The 25,157-nt window shown below is 43.8% G+C and overlaps 1 protein-coding gene across 1 annotated transcript in view; it reads right to left on the bottom strand.

Annotated features, from left to right (window-relative positions):
• Positions 1 to 23,550, bottom strand: part of sgpp1b (sphingosine-1-phosphate phosphatase 1b) — a 62,600-nt gene extending 39,050 nt beyond the window's left edge. Inside the window, exon 1 of the mRNA XM_068038768.1 lies at positions 22,614 to 23,550. Within this exon, the coding sequence (XP_067894869.1) occupies positions 22,614 to 23,297 (684 nt within the window). The 5' untranslated portion in view covers positions 23,298 to 23,550. The remainder of the gene's footprint in view (positions 1 to 22,613) is intronic.
• Positions 23,551 to 25,157: the final 1,607 nt, after the last annotated feature.

Below are 25,157 nucleotides of genomic sequence, written 5' to 3'. Positions count from 1 at the left end.
TATTTCTTTTGATCATCTTCATCCAATACTATAATTTCTTCAAATATCCTGTTTCAAATATCCTGTGTAGAATCTGAGGCTTTGCTTTTCTACCCAAACACTGAGGAGTTCTTTTTTTTGTCAAGAATTAAACATCTTTAAATGTGCGTGCGTCTATATATGTATACATAAAATGAACATGCTGAAGTGCATATTTTTGCTTTTGTGGTCATTTTACTTTGTTTAAAACTGGCAGACCATTCAGGCTGACCAAACAACCCTACTAATTCATCAATAAAAAACAGAAAATGCTGGAAATACTCAGCAGGCCTGGCAGCATCTGTGGAGAGTAAAACAAAAAGGTTATCAATCTGAAACATTAATGTTCATCGACTTGAAATATTAACACTGTTTCTCTCTCCACTGAAGCTACCAGACCTGCTGAGTACTTCCAGCCTTCTCTGTTTTTATTTCAGATTTCCAGCATCTTCAGTATTTTGCTTCTCTTAACAATTCATAACCTTGCAATGTACAACTCTCAAACTCTGAAGCACTGTCTACCAAGTTGTAGTTAATGTAATAGTCATAACTTTTTGTCAGCTTCCATTACTACCCAGACTCAGACATATTAACTGATCTACATAGTGGGAACTTACTGTGGATCCCACTGCTCTCAGTGATATGATGAGGGTAAGTAAGGTGACGGAATTGGCCTAAATGCACTTAGGACTCTGAAGGTAGTTTAAGATTCAACACTTTCAGGATATTCTACAGTGTGTGAATCAATCTTAATTCACTTTAGTATTCCTTTATACTTGAGAAATCACACTTGGCAGAAACTGGTAAATTTCATGGGCATGAGCAAAGGAAAAAGGGTACCTTGGTACCCTATTGATGAGTCTCAGTGACTTTAAAACTCCGATTACGCACTACATGAAAGTGGAATGAACCACAATTGAGGACTAATGATTATTGATTAATATTGTGCACCAGTTTTAGCCAATTGTAGCTATTGGAATGTAATTTCATTTTTATGCAGCTGACTCTTGATGAGAAAGAAATGATTTCTTCCACATAAATGAAAAACAAAAAAAAACACAAGATAGTGCAATTTATAACAGAAGTCTGATCATGCCTTGGGAACTCTTTGGTAGAGCTACAACACAAATTTGCCCAGAATTTAACACTTGCTGCATTGTGCAGTAAGTGTGCTGTCCTGAAATTGGTGGTGCAGCACACTGGTTAAGCGTTGAAGGAGCTTTATCCTGCTTCTAAGCTTTGCTGACTCTCTAAAGCCTGTCCACCATCTACAAGCACAAGTCAGGAGTGTGATGGAATACTCTCCACTTGCCTGGATGAATGCAGCTCCAACAACACTCAAGAAGCTCAATACCATCCAGGACAAAGCAGCTGCTTGATCGGCACCCCCATTTCACCACCTTAAATATTCACTTCCTCCACCACCAGTGCACAGTGGAAGCAGATGCACTGCAGCAACTTGCAGAGCACCTCCCAAATCCACAAGATTTACCACCTGGAAGGACAAGGGCAGCAGATGCATGGGAACACCACCACCTACATGTTCCCCTCCAGGTGACACACCATCGTGACTCAGAAGTATATCATTGTTCCTTCACTGCCACTGGGTCAAAAACCTCAAACTCCCTTCCTAACAGTACTGTGCATGTACCTGCATATCTCACACTGCAGTGGTTCAAGGCAGTTCAACACCAACTCAACAATTAGGGATAGACAACAAATGCTTCCCTTGCCAGTGATGCCCACATACCATAATGAATTTTAAAAAAAGTTGTTTTGCACAGTACTAACATTCTCAACTTTGATCACAATAAAATTATATTCCGAAAATGTGCACATCAAAACAATGGAATCTTTGCAGGTATATTTGTTTTATTTTAAAGCAGATTGACCAGAATTGCATGCAGTGCTCCAGATGGGGTCTGACCAAACTTTTCAATACCTGAAATTAATTTGTATTTTACTATCCTGTTCATATCATGGAGAATTGCAAATGTTACACCCTTGTTCAAAAGGGTGTAAAAATAAGCCCAGCAACTACAGGCCAGTCAGTTTACCTCAGTGGTGGGAAAGCTTTTAAACAATAATTCAGGACAAACTGACAAATGTGGATTTAATTAAGGAAAGCCAGCACAGATTTTTGAGGGCAAATTGTGACAACTAACTTGCTTGAGTTTTTTTGATGCGATAACAGAGGGTTGATGTAGTGTACATAGGTTTCCAAAAGGCATTTGATAAAGTGCCACATAACAGGCTTGACAGCAAAGTTAGAGACCATGGAATAAAAGGGACAGTGGCAGCATGGATGTGAAATTGGATGAGTGACAGGAAGCAGTAGTGGTAAACGGCTGTTTTTCAGACTGGAGAAAGATATATACTGGGGGTCCCCTGCTTTTTTTTGATATATTAATGACCTATGCTTGGGAGCACTGGGCACAATTTCAAAATTTGTGGAAGACACAAAACCTGAAAGTATTTTGAGCGGTAAAGATAGCGATAAACTTCAAGAGGAAATGAGCAGACGAGTGGCAGAGGAAATTTAATGGTGAGAAGTGTGAAGTGATTCAATTTATGGGACGAACAAGGAGAGGCAATATAAAGTAAACGATACAATTCTAAGGCGGGGGGGGGGGGGGGGGGGGGCGGGAAGAAGCAGGAGGAGAGGGACCTGGGGATATATGTGCACAAATCATTGAAGGTGGCAGGACAGGTTGAGAAAGCGATTAATAAGGCATACATGATCCTGGGCTTCATAAATAAGGGCACAGAGTACAAAAGCAAGGAAGTTATGATAGGTTGGTTGACATCCTTCCATCTACAAAAGATGGACACGCAGCAAACAATCCATTTAAGTGGGGTGTCTTCTCTTGGCGCACCTTTGTTGATGGCTGTGAAGGCCAATCCTTGAGGGGCAGTTCTGCCATAAGTGCTGCACGTGACGCTGTCAAGTGATGCTGAGAGTTGTTTTTGACATTGGTGCCTATTGCCAAGCTACTGTAGCAACTGGTCATCGTGGTAGTGCAAACCAGTCGCCATTTCCATCTTCCGCCAGCCAGTGACTCCCAAGTGCAATAGGGGGCATTTAGGGCCTTCATGTCACGCTTGCAAGCATCCTTGAAGCTGAGCTTTAGGCACCCCACTGGTTGCCTGGCCCCAGCTACCTCACCATAAAGAAGGTCTTTGGGTATGCGACTGTCTTCCATCCTGCATATGTGTCCAATCCACCAAAGCCACCTCTGTTAGATTAGTGCCAACACACTTGGGAGCTCTGCCTTTGAGAGGACTGCCACATTTGTGATTTTGTCCTGCCAGGATATACCCATAATGCATTGCAGATAACGAAGATGGAAATTATTAAGCTTCTTTTCCTGACAGTTGCAAGTCACCCATGTTTTACAGCCATACAGCAAGGTGCTGAGAACACAGGCCTTATAAACATCAGTTTGGTCCTAAGGGCAAGTTTGGTGTTATTCTATGCGCGTTTCGCAGGTTGGCCAAAGGTGGTAGTTGCTTTCCCTGTGCGGGTAGCGAGCTCTGCATCAAGGGACAGATTGTCATCGTGGACCCAAAGCAGCAGAATTTGCTAACCACTTCCAGTGGGGCGTTATTTAGTGAGATCAGGGGCGGAGATGCAACACCTTGTCCCATGACCTCGGTTATCTTGACACCGATAGTCAAGGAGAAGTTACAGGAAGAGGAGAGACAGTCCATGAGACTTTGTAGTTGAGTTTTTGTGCGAGCTATCAGCGCAGCATCATCAGAAGTTATAATAAACCTGTATAAAACACTGGTTCTACCTCAACTGGAGTATCATGTCCAGTTCTGGGCACCACACTATAGGAAGGATGTGATTGCACTGGAGAGGGTGCAGAAGAGACTCACCAGGATGTTGTCTGGGCTGGAGTATTTCAGTTATGAAGAGAGAATGAAAAGGCTGGGGTTTTCCTTAGAGCAGAGAAGGCTGAGGGGGAACATGATTGAGGTATACAAAATTATGAGGGGCATTGACATGTTAGATAGGAAGAAACTTTTTCCCTTAGCGGAGGCGTCAATAACCAGGTGGCATAGATTTAAGGTAAGGGGCGGGATGTTTAGAGGAAAAACATTTTCACCCAGAGGGTGGTTGGTATCTGGAACACAATGCCTGAAGGGGTGGTAGAGGCAGGAACCCTGACAACATTTTAGTAGTATTTAGATGAGCACTTGAAACGCCATAGCATACAAGGCTATGGGCCAAGTGTTGGAAAATGGGTTTAGAATAGTTAGGTGCTTGATGGCCGGCACAGACACGATGGGCCAAAAGGCCTGTTTCTGTGCTGTATAACTCTGACTATGCTTGAGAGTTTGGTGGAGGCAAATTTAATTGAGGCCTTAAAGAGAGAATTGGATAATTCTCAGAGGAGAAAAAAATTGCAGGGCTGCGGGGAAAAGGCAGGAGAGCGGGACTAGGCGAGTCGCTCATTGCAGAGAGCTGGCACTGGCATGAAGGGCCAAATGGCCTCCTTCTGTGCTCTAACCATTCTATGACAATATCTAATATCCTGTTTTGGGGCACGGGTGGGGTGGGGGGAGAAATCAATATTTATGAGATTGAAGCCAACAAATTTTGCCTAAGACAGTGCTGAGCATTTAGATGCATTGCTGCTCAAAGGAACTCCGTGCTGGATAGCAGATGCAACTGCATAATTGAAAGAGTGATGTGCAGGCTGTTTTCAGACAGGAAAAGAGGGCTCTTGTGCCTTGGCAGCGACATGTTAAGCCATAATTGTTTTTGTAGCATCAGCCATGGCTCAGTTGGCAACACTCTCACCTCTGAATCACAAGGCTCAAGTCCCACTCCAGGGCTTGAGAGCACACACAAAAAAAAACAAGGCTCACACTCCAGTGCAGTAGAGGGAGTGTTGCACTGTCGGAGGTGCCATCTTTCGGATAAGATGTTAAACCAAGGTCCCATCTGCCTGCTGGTGTGGATGTAATTGATCCCACAGCACTATTTCGAAGAGCAGGGAAGTCAGCCCTGGTGTCCTGGACAATATTTATCTATCAACATCACAAAAACAAATTATCTAGTCATCATCACAATGTTGTTTGTGGGACTTTGCTGTGTGCAAATTGGCTGCCGTGTTCCCTACACTGCAACGTGATAACACTTCAAAAGTACTTCATTGGCTGTAAAGCACTTTGAGACAAAGTGGCTGTGAAAAGTGCTATATAAATGCAGGTCTTTCTTTCTAAACTCCATTGATTGGTCTTATGCCTGATTTGATTTTGGAAATCAAGAGAAATTAGAGGATGATTTCTTTGTTGGAATCCCTTTCACTTTCAGCTCGAGAATCATAAGAAATGCTCCCAACATTGTGCCCTGCCTTTGAAGAATGAAATGAGGAACTCATGTCAACTGTCTGCACTTTCCACAACCCAAGCCTTCTCCCTTTACCTAGAATTTTTTTTCTATAATCTCATATTGCAGTCATTATCTCTCGACTCCAAAAACCTTGAATATAATGAAAACAAATTAATATACAGTGCATTTAAAGCTGAAAACTATTTTTGATAATATTCTTGGAAAAAAGGACAGGAATTTATGCAGGACCTATCATGACCTCAGGACATCCCAAAGCACTTTATAGCCAATGATATACTTTAAAAGTATCGTCACTGTTGTGGTATCAGAAACACAACAGGACCTTACCTAGAATTTAGTAATCTCATTCAATGATTTGACTATATTTTAATGCAATAACTAATTTCATGGTAATTAGTTCATTTTCTTTCCCCAATTAGATCTCTGTCCATGGCTGAGGGAGATGATTTACATGCTCCCAAATTGCCTACCAAATTAGAAATGCAGTGTAATGTAGAGATGATTCCAACCATGGAAGAATCTATTTCCACACAATGGCTCAGTGGTGTAAAAAGCCACATTATCCAACTCAGCATTACCAATATTCCAATACATGAATCAATGGACTCCCTTCCTAACAGCAATGTGGCTGTACCTACCTCACATGGACTGCAACGCTTCAAGAAGGCAGCTCACCACCACCTTCTCAAGGGCAATTAGGGGTGGACAATAAATGCTAGCCTAGCCAGTGATGCCCACATCCCACGAATGAATAAAACGGATAGACTTATTGCACCTAAAAGCCTGTGTTCTAAAAATGTACAATATTATGTATTAGAAATCTACAGCAATGCATTGTGTATGCACCTCATGACAGAAAACACTACTGCAGTTCAAGTCGCAATTCTATCTTCAAAATGGTTACCCTAAATGTGAGTTACTGTAATAGATATGCAAATTAAAATAGATCAGAGCAGCTTTGTTGCAAATAGTAAGCAGGTGTCTGCTTTGCATGGGATTGAAATTACATCTCCAGCACCTCTGACATCAAGCAAGTTGTAAAAAAATTCAACAATTTTTTAATCTCAATTTTTACCGGCACTTTGATGAAAGGTACAATGTGAATCTTTCTAACTATGTTTTGGATTTTAAAACTAATGAAAATGGATATATATTTATAATACAAAAATTGGAAATAGCCATTCTCAAACATCCATAAAATTGAATTGTGGGTCAGTCTTATCTACTGCCTAGGTTTAGGACAACGTAACAGTATTGCAGCCCCATTATATTGCAATAATGCGCTCGCTAGATTGTTCCTTGGATGAGATGGTTGTACTATGAAGAAAGATTGAGTCGAATATATATTCTCTGCAGTATTCAAGAACAAAAGGTGATCTCACTGCAACATACAAGATTCTGAAGGGGTTTGACAGGGTAGATGTTGTTTCCCCTAGGTGGAGTGTCTAGAATGGGGCGGGGGAGGTGATTAGTCCTAGGATAAAGGGTCGGCCATTTCACACTGAGATGCGAAGAAATTTCTTCACTTAGAGGGTTGTGAATCTTTGGAATTATTTACCCCAGAGGGCTGTGGATGCTCAGTTGTTGAGTATATTCAAGGCTAACGGCGATAATTTTTGGACTGTAAAGGGAATGAAGAGATTAAAAGATGGAGCAGGCTCAAGTGGCTGTATGGCCTGCTCCTATTATGTTCACATGATTGAATAGTGGTAATTCTATAACAGAGGAAATGGCTCAGTACACTTTTCTGGATAATAAACACAAAGGAAAAGAAAGGGGGATAAAAAAGTGGAAGACAGTAACAGTTTAGTGAGGGATGGGTCAAAAAAGTTCACAGCAGTTAGGATGAGAATTTTTAAAAAAAATTATTTTGTAGCTATGGAAGACAGTTCCCTGCTCAGACAATAAAATGAAGTGACAATGTTATTATAGTCAGCCCATCAATGGCAATAGCTAGAAATTTACAAGTATGTTGCCTTTTCTTCATGGAATGGTGCATGCTGGTTATTCAAGCGGGAAAAACGAAAGGAGGGCAACAGAAAATTCACAGATATTCTAGTGAACTAAATCTCCCTAAAAATCCCTACACTGAAACTTCAACTTTAGCAGCCACAAAGTTACATATAATAATTACTAAAATGCACAACACAACAATTTGAGATAGTCATTGGTGTTCCATTTTGCACAGCAATTTATGTGACAGTCGTTGTCATCCAGCTTTGAAGCTCTTAATCACTGGAAATAGATGTGCTTTCACTTAAAACCAATTGGCTGCAATGTTACTTTGTAGCCCTTAAGCAGCCAATTTTTACTCACTCAGCTTCTGCCCACACATCATTAACTAAACACATAATTGCAGATCTACAACAAACCTTAGAATATAATTCCATTTCTTTCTTTCCAGCCAATTAGTGGCCAGTAGGAATGGATGCAGCTGCTTCTGACAGATTTGGGTAGAGACGGAGACAAACTGATCATGCTGTTGTGGAGGTACAAGGAAAAGTGAGCGTTAGTTCTGTAACTGGGAATTGCAATTAAGCAGCACCCAAGAGACTGTGCTGAATTATATTAGCATTAAAGCTTTCACAACATGTGTGCAAGTAATGATATCTACATCAACAGAAGCATTTGGAAGTTATTTTTGCCTAACCCCCTTAGTTGAATCAGAAGATCACATTTGCCGCAATACATTGTTAAGTAATACATAGCGCACACACCCGATTTATTGCAAAGCTTCTGCCTGCAGGAACTTATCGACCCTCAAAGGCAGCAAGGAGTAAGAGAGAGAAGTTAAATGAAGAAAACTGGTCTTAAAAAACCTAGATATTGGAACAAGAAGGAAAGTCTTGAAAGAAGTAGGGAAATAATGAATTATGCTAAGGCACCCAGTAGTAAGTTGTGAGTTCAACAGCAAGGATGAAGATCAAGGCAGAGAATGTAGGATGGTGCAGCTGAAGCTGTGGAAAAACAAGAGGGGACATTTCAGAGGCTGAAAAAGAGAAAGATTGCAAAAGAGAAAAAAAGACTAGAGATCACAGAAGAGAGATGGATTGGCATTTACAAAAGGGGAATAGGAAGAAAACAAACTCAAGATCTCGTAAGAACTCTAACCACCAAGACTTTTGCAAACAGAAGTGACGAAACAAAAAAAATGGCAAAAGGTTTGACTGCTGTGAAACAAAGTTACACAAACTCAACTGCTAAAAACAGATTTGGGGAAGGAGGGTGAATAGGTCCAATATTTACTTATTATAGACCACTGTTGCAGAGAGGAATATAAGCAGTCATCACTAAAATCATTCATAATGCAGAGGCCAGTTTGCAATGACACAAGTTATCGCTGTTAATGGAAACACAGCACTTAGCAAACCATCTGGGATGAAATAATTTCAATTCAGGCTTGATACGAAGGCACAGCCAATTCCAAAGAGATCGGATTAACTTCTACAACCAGTCTCTTGAATCAAATTAAAAAACACATTCATTGCTGAAATATTTTGAACGAGTTTCACTTTTACTTTAGGTTTTAGCAAGCTGGATGGCACAGGTTTGTGTACAGCATGATTACCACATAATAGACAATGCATTATGCTGCCTCTAACAATGAGAGATATGCCACAAAGTCTAATCACTGTTAAGAAAACACAGTGAGATCAGAGTTTATTTGCAGATTGGTAGGTGCTTATTAATTCAGGCTCCAGGTCAATGGGGGACAGTAGCATAGTGGTAATGTGACTGGCCTGTACTTATGCTCTGGGAATACCACAGCAGCTGGGTGAATTTAAGTTTAATTAATAAATCCAGAAGAGCTAGTCTCAATAATGATCATGAAACTACCAGATTGTTCGAAACACCCATCTGGTTCACTTATCTGGTCTACGTGACTCCAGACCAACAGCAATGTGGTTGACTCTTAACTATCAAGCCACAGAGCTGTATCAAACCACTACAGAAAAAATTAATAAAATCAGACTGACCACCTGGCAACGACCTAGGCATTGGAAACAACAATGGCACACCCTGCCCAGTCGACCCTGCAAAGTCCTCCTGACTAACATCTGGAGACTTGTACCAAAATTGGGGGAGCTGACCCACAGCCAGTCAGATGCACTGAATCATACCTTACAGCCATTGTCCCAGACTCCTCCATTGCCATCAGTGGGTATATGTCCTGCTCCACTAGCAGGACAAACCTACTTGAGGTGGCAGCACAGTGGTATACAGTTGGGAGGGATTAGCCCTGGGAGTCTTCAAAATTGACTCTGGACCCCCTGAAATCTCATGGCATCAGGTCAAACATGGGCAAGGAAACCTCCTGCTGAGTACCACCAACTGCCCTCTCTCAGCTGATGAATCAGTACTCCTCCATGTTGACCACCACTTGGGAGTAGTACTGAGGATAGCAAAGTGACAGAGTGCACAATGTCCATCAACAAGAGAGGCTTGGTAGCGCCACTACTAACCAAGCTAGCAGAGTCCTGAAGGACATATTGGCCAGACTGGGGGTGTGACAGGTGGTGGGAGAACTGACAAGAGGGAAAACCTACTTGATCTCTGCCTCACCAAACCTACTTGTCACAAATGCATCTGTCCATAACAGTACTAGTAGGAGTGACCACCGCAAGTTCTTGTGGAGACAAAGTCCTACTTGTGTGACACTACCATTGCACTAAACAGGTTAGATTCAGAACAGCTACAACAGCTCAAAACTGGGCATCCATGAGGCACTGTGCACCAGCAGCCGAATTGTATTCAACCGCAACCTGTAACCTCACAGCTTGTCATATCCAAACCTGCCACAGGGCGGCACAGTGGCACAGTGGTTAGCACTGCAGCCTCACAGCTCCAGGGACCCGGGTTCGATTCCGGGTACTGCCTGTGTGGAGTTTGCAAGTTCTCCCTGTGTCTGCGTGGGTTTTCTCCGGGTGCTCCGGTTTCCTCCCACAAGCCAAAAGACTTGCAGGTTGATAGGTAAATTGGCCATTATAAATTGTCACTAGTATAGGTAGGTGGTAGGGACAGGTGGGGATGTTTGGTAGGAATATGGGATTAGTAATAGGATTAGTATAAATGGGTGGTTGATGTTCGGCACAGACTCGGTGGGCCGAAGGGCCTGTTTCAGTGCAGTATCTCTAATCTAATCTAATCTAATTCCCGCCCCAGTCTACTCTCAATCAGCAAAGTGATGGAAGGTGTTATCATCAAACGGCACCCACTCAACAATAATAACCTGCTCATCAATGCTCAGTTTTTGTTCTGCAAGGGTCACTCGGTTCAGGACCTCATTAAAGCCTGGGTTCAAACATGGACCAAAGAGCTGAATTCCAGAGGTGAAGTGAGTGTGACTGTCCTTGACATCAAGGCAGCATTTAACCAAGTATGATGACCTCAAGGAGTAAAAAACAAGAAATGCTGGGTTCTGATGAAGGGTCACTGACCTGAAACGTTAGCATCTGTGGAGAGAGAAGCAGAGTTACCAGATCTGCTGAGTATTTCCAGCATTTGTTTTTATTTCAGATTTCCAGTATCTGCAGTATTTTGCTTTTATGATGACATCAAGGAGCCCTAGCAAAACTGGAGTCAATGGGAATTGGGGGAAAACTCTCCACTGGTTGGAATCATACCTAGCATAAAGGAAGATGGTTGTGGTTGTTGCAGGCCAATCATCTCAGCTCCAGGTCATCACAGTAGAGTTCCTCAGGGTAGTGTCCCAACCATCATCAGCTGCTTCATCAATAACCTTCCTTCCAACGCAAGGTCAGTGGTGGGGATGTTACCTACTCCTTAGGTACTGAAGCAGTCTGTGCCCCCATGCAGCAATACCTGAACATTCAGGCTTGGGCTGATAAGCAGCAAATAACATTCATGTCACACAAGTGCCAGGCAATGACCATCTCCAACAAGAGTGAATCTAACCATCTCTGATTGATGTTCAACATCATTACCATAGCTAAATCCCTCATCATCAACATCCTGAGGGTTACCATTTACCAGAAACTTAATCGGACCAGGCATATTAACACTGTGGCTACTAGAGGAGGTCAGAGGCTGGGAATTCTGCAGCAAATAACTCATCTCCTGACGCCCCAAAGCCTGTCCACCCTCTACAAGGCACAAGTCAGGAGTGTGATGGAATACTCTCACCTGCCTGGTGAATGCAGTTCCAACAACACTCAGAGGCTCAACAAAATCCAGGACGAAGAAGCCTGCTTGATCAGCACCCCATCCGCCACCTTAAGCATTCACTCCCTCTACCACCGGCATACAGTTGCTGGTGCATACCATCTACAAAATGCACTGCAGCAACTCACCAAGGCTCTTTCTACAGCATCTTCCAAACTCTCAACATCTACCACCTAGAAGAACAAGGGCAGCAGACTCAGGGAAACACGATCACCTGCAAGTTCCCCTCCAAGTCACATACCATCCTGACTTGGTACTATAATCACCATTCCTTCACTGTCACTGAGTCAAAATCCTAGAACTCCCTCCAAGGACACTGCAGGTGTACCTACACAATAAGGACTGCAGGGGTTCAAGAAGACTGCTCACCACCACTTCTCAAGGGCAATTAAGGCAAGGCAATAAATGCTGGCCTTGCCAGCGATGCTCACATCCCACAAATTAATAAAAAAAAGAGGAGACATATTCTTTCAGAGTGGAAGCAGGCCAAACTGCCAACTCAAAGTACCACTCCCAGGGTGATGTTCTTTAGCAGCACGCCACAAACATGCAACGCACAAGACAGCACATGTTCTATGACAAATACTGGATCAAAGAAATTAACTACTTCAATTTTAGTCCTCAAAGTAAATTTCCTTTATTTAAACTAGGTGCCAACTAGGAGAACCTAGGCACTGACATTAATAACCTGGGTTTTAGACATGCAATTTCTTGTTTAAAATGATCTTTTACACTGGGATGCCAACAGCATGTAGAAAATTTTACAGATATGTGATACTCAGCATTCAAATTTGGGGTCAGGGTTCTCCTGATGGCTGTCAGTGAGTGTATCCAATGAACAGCTAGAGCATACATTCTAGGAAAATTCAAGCCTTGATTTGTAATCTGTGCTGAGTTAGCTGATCTCAATTGGGACAATGATATAGGTACAAAAATTTGCCTCAGTGCCTCTGGAGTACAGAGCAAGACAGGAAGAGAGAAACAAGTGAGCCATGGTTTCTCTTCTAATCATTAACCAATTACCCCTGCTGGAAGTCTGCATGGAAGGGTGTCAGGTGAGTTCTTAGTGATCTCACACAATTTCTGTACCCACCTACCAATATTCACGCATGAATAATGATAACTAGGACAAACTACTGAATGGTCATCAGTAACTGGATGAGCACTTGGCACGTCATAACATTCAAGGCTATGGGCCAAGTGCTGGCAAATGGGATTAGGTAGACAGGTCAGGTGTCTTTAATGCATTGGTGCAGACTCGATGGGCCTCTTCTGCACTGTATTATTCTGTGAATATTATTCTATTGTGAAATGTGCGGCAGTAAGTCACTAGTTCTGGAGAGGGGAAAGGGGAAAAAAAAATTGCCAGTAAGAAAAAAACACAATTTTTCAATGCCTAACAACTATTTACTCTTATTCTAATCCTGGCAAAACATATTTGATAGCAATTGGCACCCAGTTTCCAAGTGGCAACAAGGTTACTTCCTCTTACTTGCTGTTATTTCTAACTACAGGAAGTAGCATTCATATTAAGCATGATTTAAGAACATAAAGAAATCTCAAGTCTGTGGCTATAAAATTATCCAAAATACTAATTCAATCTCCAACTCGCATCACAATATCACATCTACGACAATCTGATCACAGCTGCTCAAATCCTCCTTTACCTCTCCATTACCATCCAAGGCTCAATGCTAGATAAAAGAGCCTGTCTGGCCACTTGCTCTGGCGCTGTTGTAAAATTCACTGTCAAGATATGCATTATCCTGCATTAGGGCCATAATTACATCCGAGGCGGCACCATTTTAATTTATGGCAATTAAAGTCTACCATATTTATTATTTTGTTCAAACAATTCTCTATCAATTTCCTGCTCTTCCCAGATATCAACACCAAACCTAATGTTACTTAATTTTAAGCAAATAAAAAAAGACAAAACTGCAAACGCTGGTAATCTGAAAAAAGGGTGCTGAAAATACATAGTGGCTCCATCTGCATTGGGCAAGATGAGACAGGTTAATGCTTCAGGGTATGACAAAGAATCTACACTAAAAACTAAACAGTTTGTTTTCTATATATTGACAGCTACATGGTGTATTTGGTAACTGGCTGGGAGGCAAGAGTCAGAGTGATGACAATGTGAAAGAACTCCGATTGGCAGGATGTAAAAGTGGTGTTCCCCAGGGATCTGTACTCAGGATATATATATCTCCACAGCTGTAACTAAGTTTGCAGAATCAGGCTGTGGATGCCGAGTCCATTAAAATTTAAGACTGAGATTGACAGAACTTTATTAGGTGGGGCGACCAAGGGCAGGTGAAATGGAACAGTTATAGTAGAACCAGGAATTCTACATTTGACATCAGCATCCATAGGTTAGGGAAGGGAAAGCAGTGTTACTCTTCCTATCACAATTCAATGACATTGAAAAATACATACAAATGGACAATGACAGGCGAGTATAGGATTGATCACAGTCAAGCTACCTGCCAACACTTATTATCTAGCCTCACGAAAAATGGCTAATTGGGATAGGTGCCATACCTCAGTATGAGTACTGTTCATTCAGGACAGGGAACAGAGATAGAAACCATGAAACAATTGTGGCAAATGCTCTCAGGTATGAAATTTTAATCTACACCAAGAGTAATAAATCCCTTAAGTTAAAATTTACATGTGTTATTTCAGATCTTAAGTGAAATTCAAAAACTAACAGTGACGTTTCCCCAAAGTTAATATACTTTCAATACTTAAATGATGTCAGAAATCTAACTAGTATCATATGCCAGCTATAATTCATGAACAGTTTTGAACATCAGTCAACAATCTAGCACATATATAGCCAGCAGCACAAAAGCAAATATACTTTGTAAGATTCAAATTTAGCTTCAAGTCATTATCCCAGTATTAGTAGACGCACACCAATATCCTCTTATGAAACTTCATTAAAATCCAGTAAGTTACAGAAGACTTAAATAGGTTAGTATAGGTAGCTTTGGCTTCATGTATTTCACTTGTCCTGTCAATGCATTAAACTAGCTGTATCTGTTAATGAATGAATCCACATTTCTGGATTGCACAAGCTCTCAGTTGAAGATGTCTCTGCATGTGCTCACAATGCATGTAGTGCTAATGCCTTCTTCCAGCTGAGAAACAATATTTCCAGTCACAGCACCAGATATGATGTCATCACTAACCAGATGGACCAGCAGTTTATTCTTCCATCTGTCATATTCCATGAAACACAAATAAAAGGATAAAATAAGCAATGCTTTATTCATGGGTTTTATCAGAAATGTAAACCATACATGAATTTTAACTTTAAAAAAAGGAGGTAAAAAAAGATTTCCACCTCTTTTACAACATTCTTCCCCCAAAGGAGGCAGATACTGGCTATACCATTTGTCTGATTACTATAGTTTCCTCTTCAATGTTTTCGCAGAAGATTACTGAAGTCATTCAATATCCAGATTGCTTTGGAAGTGCATGCAGTGATATTTTTCATTGGTTATATCATTATTCCACCTGTGAGGGGAAAGTTGTGGGTCTTCTGCTTTTATTCATTTCTTTGAAGAATAATTTATTACTGCTTTTTGGACTTCAGAAGATCTACAAAATGATAGGAATACTGTCTGAAGCAAGCATGTAATAATAAATGAGAATTAAGCCTAGTTGCTGCAGCTCAATGAAGACATTTTCATACATTTTTAGTTTGGACTGCTGATGCATCCATTATTACATTACACAATCAACAGTTATAGAAGGAATTGTGTCAGAGAGGAATCACTTCCCATTTTAAGTGTATTTCTATTTGAAGAAAAACACAACTCACTTTCCTGCCTACTTCAAAAAGGAGTACTTTGCAGATTGCATAGCTGTAAGTAAACTATTTTTCATAACCCTACACACACCTTACACAACCCAAGGGGGGAATCAAAGCAACAAAAACAAGAAATGCTGGAATCACTCAGCAGGTCTGGCAGCATCTGTGGAAAGAGAAGCAGAGTTAACGTTTCGGGTCAGTGACCCTTCTTCGGAACTGACAAATATTAGAAAAGTCACAGATTATAAGCAAGTGAGGTGGGGGTGGGGCAAGAGATAACAAAGGAGAAGGTGCAGATTGGACCAGGCCACATAGCTGACCAAAAGGTCACGGAGCAAAGGCAAACAATATGTTAATGGTGTGTTGAAAGACAAAGCATTAGTACAGATTAGGTATAAATACACTGAATATTGAACAGCAGCAAGTGCAAACCTGAAAAAAAACTGAAAAAAAAAACAGTGGGTAAGCAAACTGAACAAACTAAGATGAAATGAAATAAATGCAAAAAAAGACTGTAAAAAATGTAAAAATGTAAAAAGAAAAGAAAGGAAGAAAAAATAAATAAAAATGAAAGTAAAATGGGGGGCTGTCATGCTCTGAAATTATTGAACTCAATGTTCAGTCCGGCAGGCTGTAGTATGCCTAATCGGTAGATGAGATGCTGTTCCTCGAGCTTGCGTTGATGTTCACTGGAACACTGCAGCAATCCCAGGACAGAGATGTGAGCATGAGAGCAGGGGGGAGTGTTGAAATGGCAAGCAACCGGAAGCTCAGGGTCCTGCTTGCGGACTGAGCGGAGATGTTCCGCAAAGCGGTCACCCAGTCTGCGCTTGGTCTCCCCAATGTAGAGGAGACCACACTGTGAGCAGCGAATACAGTATACTACATTGAAAGAAGTACAAGTAAATCGCTGCTTCACCTGAAAGGAGTGTTTGGGGCCTGGGATAGTGAGGAGAGAGGAGGTAAATGGGCAGGTATTACACCTCCTGCGATTGCAGGGGAAGGTGCCCTGGGACGGGGACGAGATGGTGGGGGTAATGGAGGAGTGGACCAGGGTGTCGCGGAGGGAACGATCCCTTCGGAATGCTGACAGGGGAAGGGAGGGGAAGATGCGACTGGTAGTGGCATCACGCTGGAGGTGGCGAAAATGGCGGAGGATGATGCTTTGGATATGGAGGCTGGTGGGATGAAAAGTGAGGACAAGGGGAACCCTGTCACGGTTCTGGGAGAGAGAGGAAGGGGTGAGGGTAGAGGTGCGGGGAATGGGTCGGACACGGTTGAGGGCCCTGTCAACCACAGTGGCGGGAAATCCTCAGTTGAGGAAAAAGGAGGTCATATCAGAAGCACCGTCATGGAAGGTAGCATCATCAGAGCAGATGCGTCGGAGACGGAGAAACTGGGAGAATGGAATGGAGTCCTTACAGGAGGTAGGGTGTGAAGAAGTGTAGTCGAGGTAGCTGTGGGAGTCGGTGGGCTTATAATGGATATTGGTAGACAACCTATCCCCAGAGATGGAGACAGAGAAGTCGAGGAAGGGAAGGGAAGTGTCAGAGATGGACCATGTAAAGGTGAGAGAAGGGTGGAAATTGGAAGCAAAGTTGATAAAGTTTTCTAGTTCGGGGCGGGAGCAGGAAACGGCACCGATACACTCATCAATGTACCGGAAAAAGAGTTGGGGGAGGGGGCCTGAGTAGGACTGGAACAAAGAATGCTCGACATATCCCACAAAAAGACAGGCATAACTAGGACCCATGTGGGTACCCATAGCGACACCTTTTACTTGAAGGAAGTGCGTGGAGTTGAAGGAGAAGTTGTTCAATGTGAGAACAAGTTCAGCCAGGCGGAGGAGGGTGGTGGTGGATGGGGACTGGTTGGGCCTCTGTTCCAGGAAGAAGCGGAGAGCCCTCAAACCATCCTGGTGGGGGATGGAGGTGTACAGCGATTGGACGTCCATAGTGAAGAGGCGGCGGTTGGGACCAGGAAACTGGAAATTGTCAAAATGACGTAGGACGTCAGAAGAGTCACGGATGTAGGTGGGAAGAGACTGGACCAGCGGAGAAAAGATAGAGTCTAGATAGGAAGAAATAAGTTCAGTGGGGCAGGAGCAGGCTGACACAATGGGTCTGCCGGGACAGTCCCGTTTGTGGATTTTGGGAAGGAGGTAGAAGCGGGCTGTCCGGGGTTGTGGGACTATGATGTTGGAAGCCGTAGAGGGAATATCTCCAGAGGAGATGAGGTCAGTGACAGTCCTTTGGATGGTGGCTTGATGTTCGGTGGTGGGGTCATGGTCCAGAGGGAGGTAGGAAGAAGTGTCTGTGAGTTGGCGTTGAGCTTCTGCAAGGTAGAGGTCGGTACGCCATACAACAACAGCACCACCCTTGTCTGCAGGTTTGATGACCATGTCGGGGTTAAACCTGAGAGAACGGAGTGCCTCAAGTTCAGAGGGGGACAGGTTAGAGTGAGTGAGGGGGGCAGAGAAATTGAGACGACCAATGTCTCGCCGACAGTTTTCAATGAAGAGATCAAGAGCGGGTAAGAGGCCAGGGGGAGGGGTCCAGGTACAGGGAGAATGCTGGAGGCGGGTGAATGGGTCTGCTGGTCGGGGGGAGGACTCCTGGTCAAAGAAGTGAGCCCGGAGGCGGAGGCGACGGAAGAAGAGCTCAACGTCATGCCGAGCGCGAAATTCATTGAGGTGGGGGCGTAAGGGGATAAAACTGGAGACCTTTGCTGAGTACAGAACGCTCACCATCAGAGAGGGGGAGGTCAGAGGGTATAGTGAATACACGGCAAGGGGTCAGATCAGAAGGGGTGGGGTCAGAGGGAAGTGAAGCGGAAGGAGGATCTGGAGGGGCATTAGTCCCCATCAGCTGCTGGAGCTTGCGTTCCTTAACACCTGAAAGGAAGAAAAAAAGTTTTTTGTTAATGCGTCGGATGAGACATAAGATGAGATGAAACTGCGGAGTAGAACAGCTTTGAGATAAGGTGAGACGGTGCTGCTGGAGAGAGAGATCCAGTGTGTGCATGTGGCGGCGCATAGCACTGAGTGTGGATCTCAGGATGCGGCGAGAGTAGCAGTCCGAGGAACGTTGTATTTCTCGGAGATACCTGTGATCCTGGGTGGTTTCAAAGCATGATGGGTGAAACTGCAGTTGGAATCCACGTGGAATAAGTTGGAGCCGGAGACAGTCACTGAGGAAGGAGATGTGGCTGTGAAAACGAGTTTTGGTAGATACCTTATCAAACACCAGGAGGGAAATAGAAAGCAATGAAGGTGAACAAGGTAAAAGAGACAAACGAAAATCCCGTCGGAGAGAAGAGCAGAACTTCTTCAAGGTAGGCATTCCTGGAAGAGAAGTGGCAGTGAATTAAACACTAAAATAAAAGCAAAATACTTCGGATGCTGGAAATCTGAAACAAAAACGAGAAATGCTGGAATCAAAGCATTAGTTCCTGGGCATATATCTGCTTTGATTAACAACATGTGGCAACTGCAAGTTCTTTCTCAGCAAGTGCATCTATACATATATCCTGCCCAACATGGAGGATGGGGGCGCAGGATAAAAACAGAAAAGAGCCTATCATTTTGCTATACTTAGGCTATCTTGCCCACAAAGACTGCATTGACAATATAGTTGTCAGATCTATGCAGATCCATTTCACCTTGCATAGAGACAGCAATATAGGGCAGTGCAACGGCCAATCTGCACACAGCAATGTCACACAAACAGCAACGAGATAAGTGACCAATTAAACTGTTTTAGCGCTGTTGTATAAGGGATAAATATTGGTCTGGACAGATGGAAAGCTCCCAATATTCAAATAATGCCATGGGATATTCAAAGTCCACCTGATACGGTAACAGCAAATAAAAACAAGAAATGCTGGAAATACTCAGCAGGTCTGGCAGCATCTGTGGAGAGAGAAGCAGAGTTAACATTTCAGGTCAGTGACCCTTCATCAGAACTGATGGCTTTGCTGGTTTAATGTTATGCAACATCATCAGTACTACAATGGGGTAGCAGCCAAGCATACAAAGAGCTAAAAATTGGTTTGCACCATTATTCGGGCACAGGGATCACGATTCGCCTGCACCAATTCCAGCGGAGGATGGAAATACAAGTTGTTGTCGTTGTTCAGGTAAGCAGCAGGTAAATTTGGTGCTACCATCTAATTTACCAGATTGTAGCATAAGGCCAAGCATTTGCCATAATTCTGGCCACCACACCACACAGTAGGGAGATGAGCAGTGTTTGCTGATAGCACATGGTGTAGCCAGCCTTCTGTTCTTAAAGGCAGTCTGTCCCTCTTAAAGAGACGCTGCATTGAATGACAGGAGGCTGCTGCAGAGTAGTATTGCTGCAATGCTAAACAAGGAAATTGGAACACTGAGGCAGGGAGGGGTCTTCAGGGTCATGGATGCAGCACTGGAAACCTTAATGATGAAAGTGGATGGGAGAAGAGATACCATGGTTCTAGGGATGGGGGGGGGGGGTGCGGGCTAAAGAAAGGACAACTATCAGAAGGGATTGGGGACAGGTGACCAGGGAGGTCAATTCCCAGTGTCAGGACCAAGAACCTCACAGTAGTGTTACAATGGCTAATGATTTCATGCGGGTAGTCAAGGTCAGTGAAATGTATCTTCACATGACATCTCCTATACACTGCTCAACTAGCCCCTCACACTGCTCAATGCAGCACTTGACACTCAGGATTCAAGTACAACACTCCACCTCATGCTCATAACCTAATGCTGCCAGCCTCACCCACATACCTCCAGCTATTCAGCTATGGAAGGCACATCACCCAAATTCTTCCCTCTCTTTTTACAAGACAATGTGTCACATAAGAACACCTGCATCTTCTGAAGAGATGGCTCTCTGCATCATGAGGCCGGCTGCAATAGAGTCCGTAGCATCTGGCATCGCTGAGTACCTTCAGGATGACTAGGTACCTGCCTTATGCTCCTTCTCAACTCCCAACTCACCCTCAAACTACTATCTAGCATGATGAATAAGCTGTTGCTGGTGTGACCATGGACTGCTTGCTTTCCATCCCACCCCCTGCCCTCAACCCAACCTTCCCCTTCTAATTTTCCACTTTTAGACACCTAAAAGCAGCCACTTGTCAGCCACAGAAGTCCAAGGAGGGAGAGAGAGAGCACAACAGCACACCACTAATGAAGAGGCCCCACCATTTGTTCTGACACTCGTAGCCAACTGCACATACTTTAAAGACTTGGGATCAGCACATGGTGAGTCATCGGACGCAAGTGCGCTGCATCCAGGCCAGGGATAATGGCTAGTTTATGCGCCAGCACATCGGAGGGTGAAGTCACAGACTAGTTCAACTACGGGGTCTCAGATGAGGACCTTGATGGGGCAGCATACAGACTAAGATGCTGGGCGCATGTGCTGGCCTGCCAGACAGTCCCGTCACTGTCAAGAAGTCCAGCTTCAAGTTGGCAGAAGGCATCGTACAGAGCTTGCCCTCTCCACAGCCTCTGGTCCATTCAACTCTCAGTCATGCTGCAAGCCCAGAGGTACTGCCACTGTTGTCACTCCCCTAACTGTTGCAGCCTGTGTGCACACAAGTCGCCTACTCCTCTGCCCTCTCTGTAAGGATACAGCAATGCTCCCTACCAAATCCAGGAACTCACCACGACAATGGAAACACTCCAGAAGTATTTTTAAACACTTTGCAATAGAAGTTCTTCAAAATCACCTTACCTGCAAGTTGGGTGTTCGGTCCTTTGACTAGCACCAGTGCAAAGCCCATCTTACAGCTGAACATTTGGTCTTTCGAGACTGATGTGCGAATTCACTGAATGCACCTGCATGGTCCAATTTTGGAAAATGGGTGTCACATCAACCAGTTGGGTTGTGTGACGTCATGATAGGACACATTCAGTTCCAGCACTCACGGGATGCCTGGGTGAGCTTCTCACAAGATGGTGCACTGCGTTGGAAGAGGTTGCTGGCACAGTTTACACCCCCAGGAGGGTAATCATCTGCTTGCAGCACCACAGATCCAAATTTCTTTTCTATGGAGTTCTAGAGTAGGACCTTCTGACTCAGAGGCAAGAATATCGAGACAAGGCTGATGCAATTAAAACCATGGATGGATGAAGATTACCAAATCAGGGTGGTTTAGCTAAAATAAACTAGACTTGTACCAACCACACCACTAATATGTACAAAATTATGTTTGAGATGTAAAAAGCATTTAGGTTAAGACAGCAACCCCTGGCAAATATCATTTTGTATACTATTCTTTCTATTGGTAAGCCCATAACGCATATTTCTTAATTAATTCTTACAGAACACTCCTATAGTACGTTATAATCAAATAACAAAATTTTAAAAATCCAATTGAACATTGCTCATGACAAACAACATACAGCGCATATTTCTATGCTCTGCTTTGAATGTTCTAAAGCTTGGCAGTAGCACCAGTTTTCGTTATTAAAATCTGACAAGCATTTAAATGCTGTTCATCAGTAGAGGACTATGTAAAGTTGCTTGCATGGATGTATGCAGAAGCTCCGTTCCCCAAGCACTGACAAAACGGCTGTTACAACTTGGGTCTGTTGGCTCTGATCTCAACCCACTACTTGTAGTATAACTATGCCTTCAAGGTGAAAGCAACGAGTACTTATCGTTGAAAAGGATCACAGTTGTATGAACTGTTTAAAACTGCTCTAATTAACTTTGTTGGCCTCAAGAATTTCATTTAGCGCCATGCCTATGAAACCAAATGGTTCACGAACATTAGTCGAAAAGTATGACTGCTTTTGTTCTAATTCTTTTTAAAAATGCATTGAACAAAGTTGCAAATTTATCTAAAGTTTGGCACAAAGGCTGTATTTGAAAAGAATCCTGCTTCACCCCGAGTCCAACCATCTGTGTTTTAAAAATATGCTTTAGCACTGCCTAAATCTTTCATTTCAGGTGACATACCACCTTGAAGAAATGAACAAGGGAAAACGGATCGCGAAGCCACCCAACACTGATCTCCACAATCAAATATTGAAAGACGACTGGCAGCCCTGCGGCCAGCACAGGTACCAACACAGTGCAGCAAAAAGAAAAATCCTATTCAAACCAAGGGGCCGTTGAATACAGTTCTAGTCCCTTAAACTTGCAGCAACACCCAAAGAATACTATAAAAAAAAAGTCGACCTCCAAAAAGAGAACGCTCATGCGATTTCTACAAAATGAAAATTACCTGCCAGCGGCCGAAGGTTAAGAAGAAAAGCGAGAAGGGGATGGCGGTGCCCGACATAGCGTGTGTGGAGGGCATCCCATACTCGGAGTCGTAGAAGACCTCCACCTTGACGACAGGCGGGGAGCGGGGCCGGGGCCAGCGGATGATGTCCTTGGTACACTGGCCCAGGTACATGACCCACACCCAGATGACGATGAGCCGGCGGCCGACATACGGGTCGATGTTCCAGAGCCAGAAGGGGAAGAAGGTGATGTAGAAGAGCTCGTTGCCCAGCTCGGTGCCGAAGCTGAACAGGTAGTAGAGCAGCCGGTTGCGGATGATGAACTCGGTGGCCCCCGCCTCCTTGTTCAGCGAGTTCTTGCGCCTGGGTTTCTTCTTGGGATCAGCGGGGAAGTCGCCGTTGGGCCGGGCCGGGGCTGCCAGCTCGCAGGCGATGCCGTTCTTGCCGAGGTGTTTCCCACAGTCGGTGTCCGGGACGGGAGGCGCATCTCCCCGACGCTTGAGCCCGGCCCCCCCCTCCTCCTCCTCCTCCCCGCCACCGTTGGGATGGCGGCAGTCACCGTTAGCGAGTTGCTGGGTGGAGCCGACGGCAACCACACCGCAGAGCTGCTGAAATCGGGCCACTTGTTCGGGGTGGTTGAGGTAGCGGATGAGCTGCCGCCAGCCGCCCGCTTTCAACCCCATTTTAACCGTCGCTCGCTCGTTCAGTGTCCAGAGAGGGCCGCTTTCTCCCAGCTAGTGGTTCTGGAAAGCTCTTTGATTTATTATCGCTTCAGCTGCCGCTCGCCTTTCCTTCTCCGTCTACTTCTCCCCTGACTCCATCCGAGCTGAGGAATGATGTGCGTTTGAGGGAAGAGGGGCGGGGAGAGAGGGACGAAACTTCAACGTGCCCGCGTCGACCGTTCCCGCGCTGCTCTCGGCGGCGCCCACGCCGCCTCCGGGGGCGCGCACATAACGGGCAACAGCGCGCGTCCGCTGGCGCACCCCCTCCCTCCCCTCTTTGTCGCCCGGTGGAGCGCGCACAGGTCATTGCCAGCTGTGACACAAGTCTTGCGGGGCTTGAGGAATTAATAACTTTATTGTTTGAATGATACAAAGCGGCTGATTAAACTATTAGCCGAAAAGCAGCCAAGAGAAAAGAAAGGCTTGCATTTATATAGGGCTTTTCACGACCGGCGGATGTGTCAAAGTGCTTCCCAGCCAATGAAGTATTGTAGAAATGTAGTCACTGTTGTAATATAGGAAATACAGCAGTCACTTTGCAAACTGCAAACACCCACAGACAGCAATGTGATAATGACCAGATAATCTGTCTTCGTGATATTGATTGAGGGATAAATAAAGCTGGCAAATGAAAACAATTACAGGTAGTAAAATAAACAGCCAGCATGCTCAACATTGCTATATTTGCATTAGAGGGCAGAAAACATAGGTGTATGAAAACCGGAAAGTGGAACTCAATTATTGAGGGCAGAAAATTGATGGAACATTTTAAGGGAATCCCTCTGCTGGTAAATGTTGGATCTTCAGCTTAAATTGATGCATTCTGGTTAATTTTAAACACTTACACTTCACAATTGATTGTTTTTCCATTTTTTAGATTAAAACTCAGTGACGCTTGAATTTTCAACAGTCTTGTCAATTACTTCCCGAAATGCTTACTTAAGTATCATTACAACAACACAAAAGCTAAATACTGTGGATGCTAGAAATCTGGAACAAAAACAGAAAACGCTGGAAATCCTCAGCGGGTCAGGCAGCATCTGTTGAGAGAAAAACCTGAGTTAACTATCACCCTCAATTCACAAAGATACGAGCCCAACCTTTTCACAAGGAATGTTTGCCTCCAACCAGCCCAGTTCATACCAGCCCTTTTCTATCTGCCCACTTAATCAATCAGGTACTTCTCCCTCAATCCATTTTATAATAGCACTCTTCTTTCATGCTACCCCCTTCAATCTGGCACTCTTTTCCTAGAGTCCATGTGTTCCTTCCCTCAGTCAATGTTGGAACTTTCCCTCTCTGCTCCCTTTCAGTAATATGGGCACTTTTCTTTCTTCCCACCCCAAAGCACTGTTCTCAGGTCCTGCCTCTTTCATCTTCTCTTCTATTGTTATGCATTTCCTCATATTCTCCACTTCATTTTCATCCATTTCCCCATTCTCTCTCCCATTCATTGCCATCCATTTCAAATCTTTACCCTCTCCTTCACTGGCATAAGAACAGAAGTAGTCCATTCATCCTCTTGAGCATGTTCAATTAGATCATGGCTGATCTGTACCTCAACTGTGCCATTGCTCCACAAATCTATCAATCTCCATCTGCAAAATGTGAATTAACTCAGCACCCACAGCTGTTTGGGAGAGTGTTCCAGATTTCCACTATCCTTTATGTGAAAAAGAGATGCTTAATTTTACTTCTAACTTTCCGACATCTACTTTGAAGATTATGCCCTCTTGTTCTGAATTCCCACATAAGAGGTAATAGTTTCTCTGTATTTATCCTATCAAATCCCTTTATTATTTTAAAGACCCTGATTAGTTC

This window comes from Heterodontus francisci, chromosome 9 (genome assembly GCF_036365525.1).
Source record: "Heterodontus francisci isolate sHetFra1 chromosome 9, sHetFra1.hap1, whole genome shotgun sequence".
Lineage (NCBI taxonomy): Eukaryota > Metazoa > Chordata > Chondrichthyes > Heterodontiformes > Heterodontidae > Heterodontus > Heterodontus francisci.
This window is presented reverse-complemented; position numbering and strand designations above follow the sequence as displayed.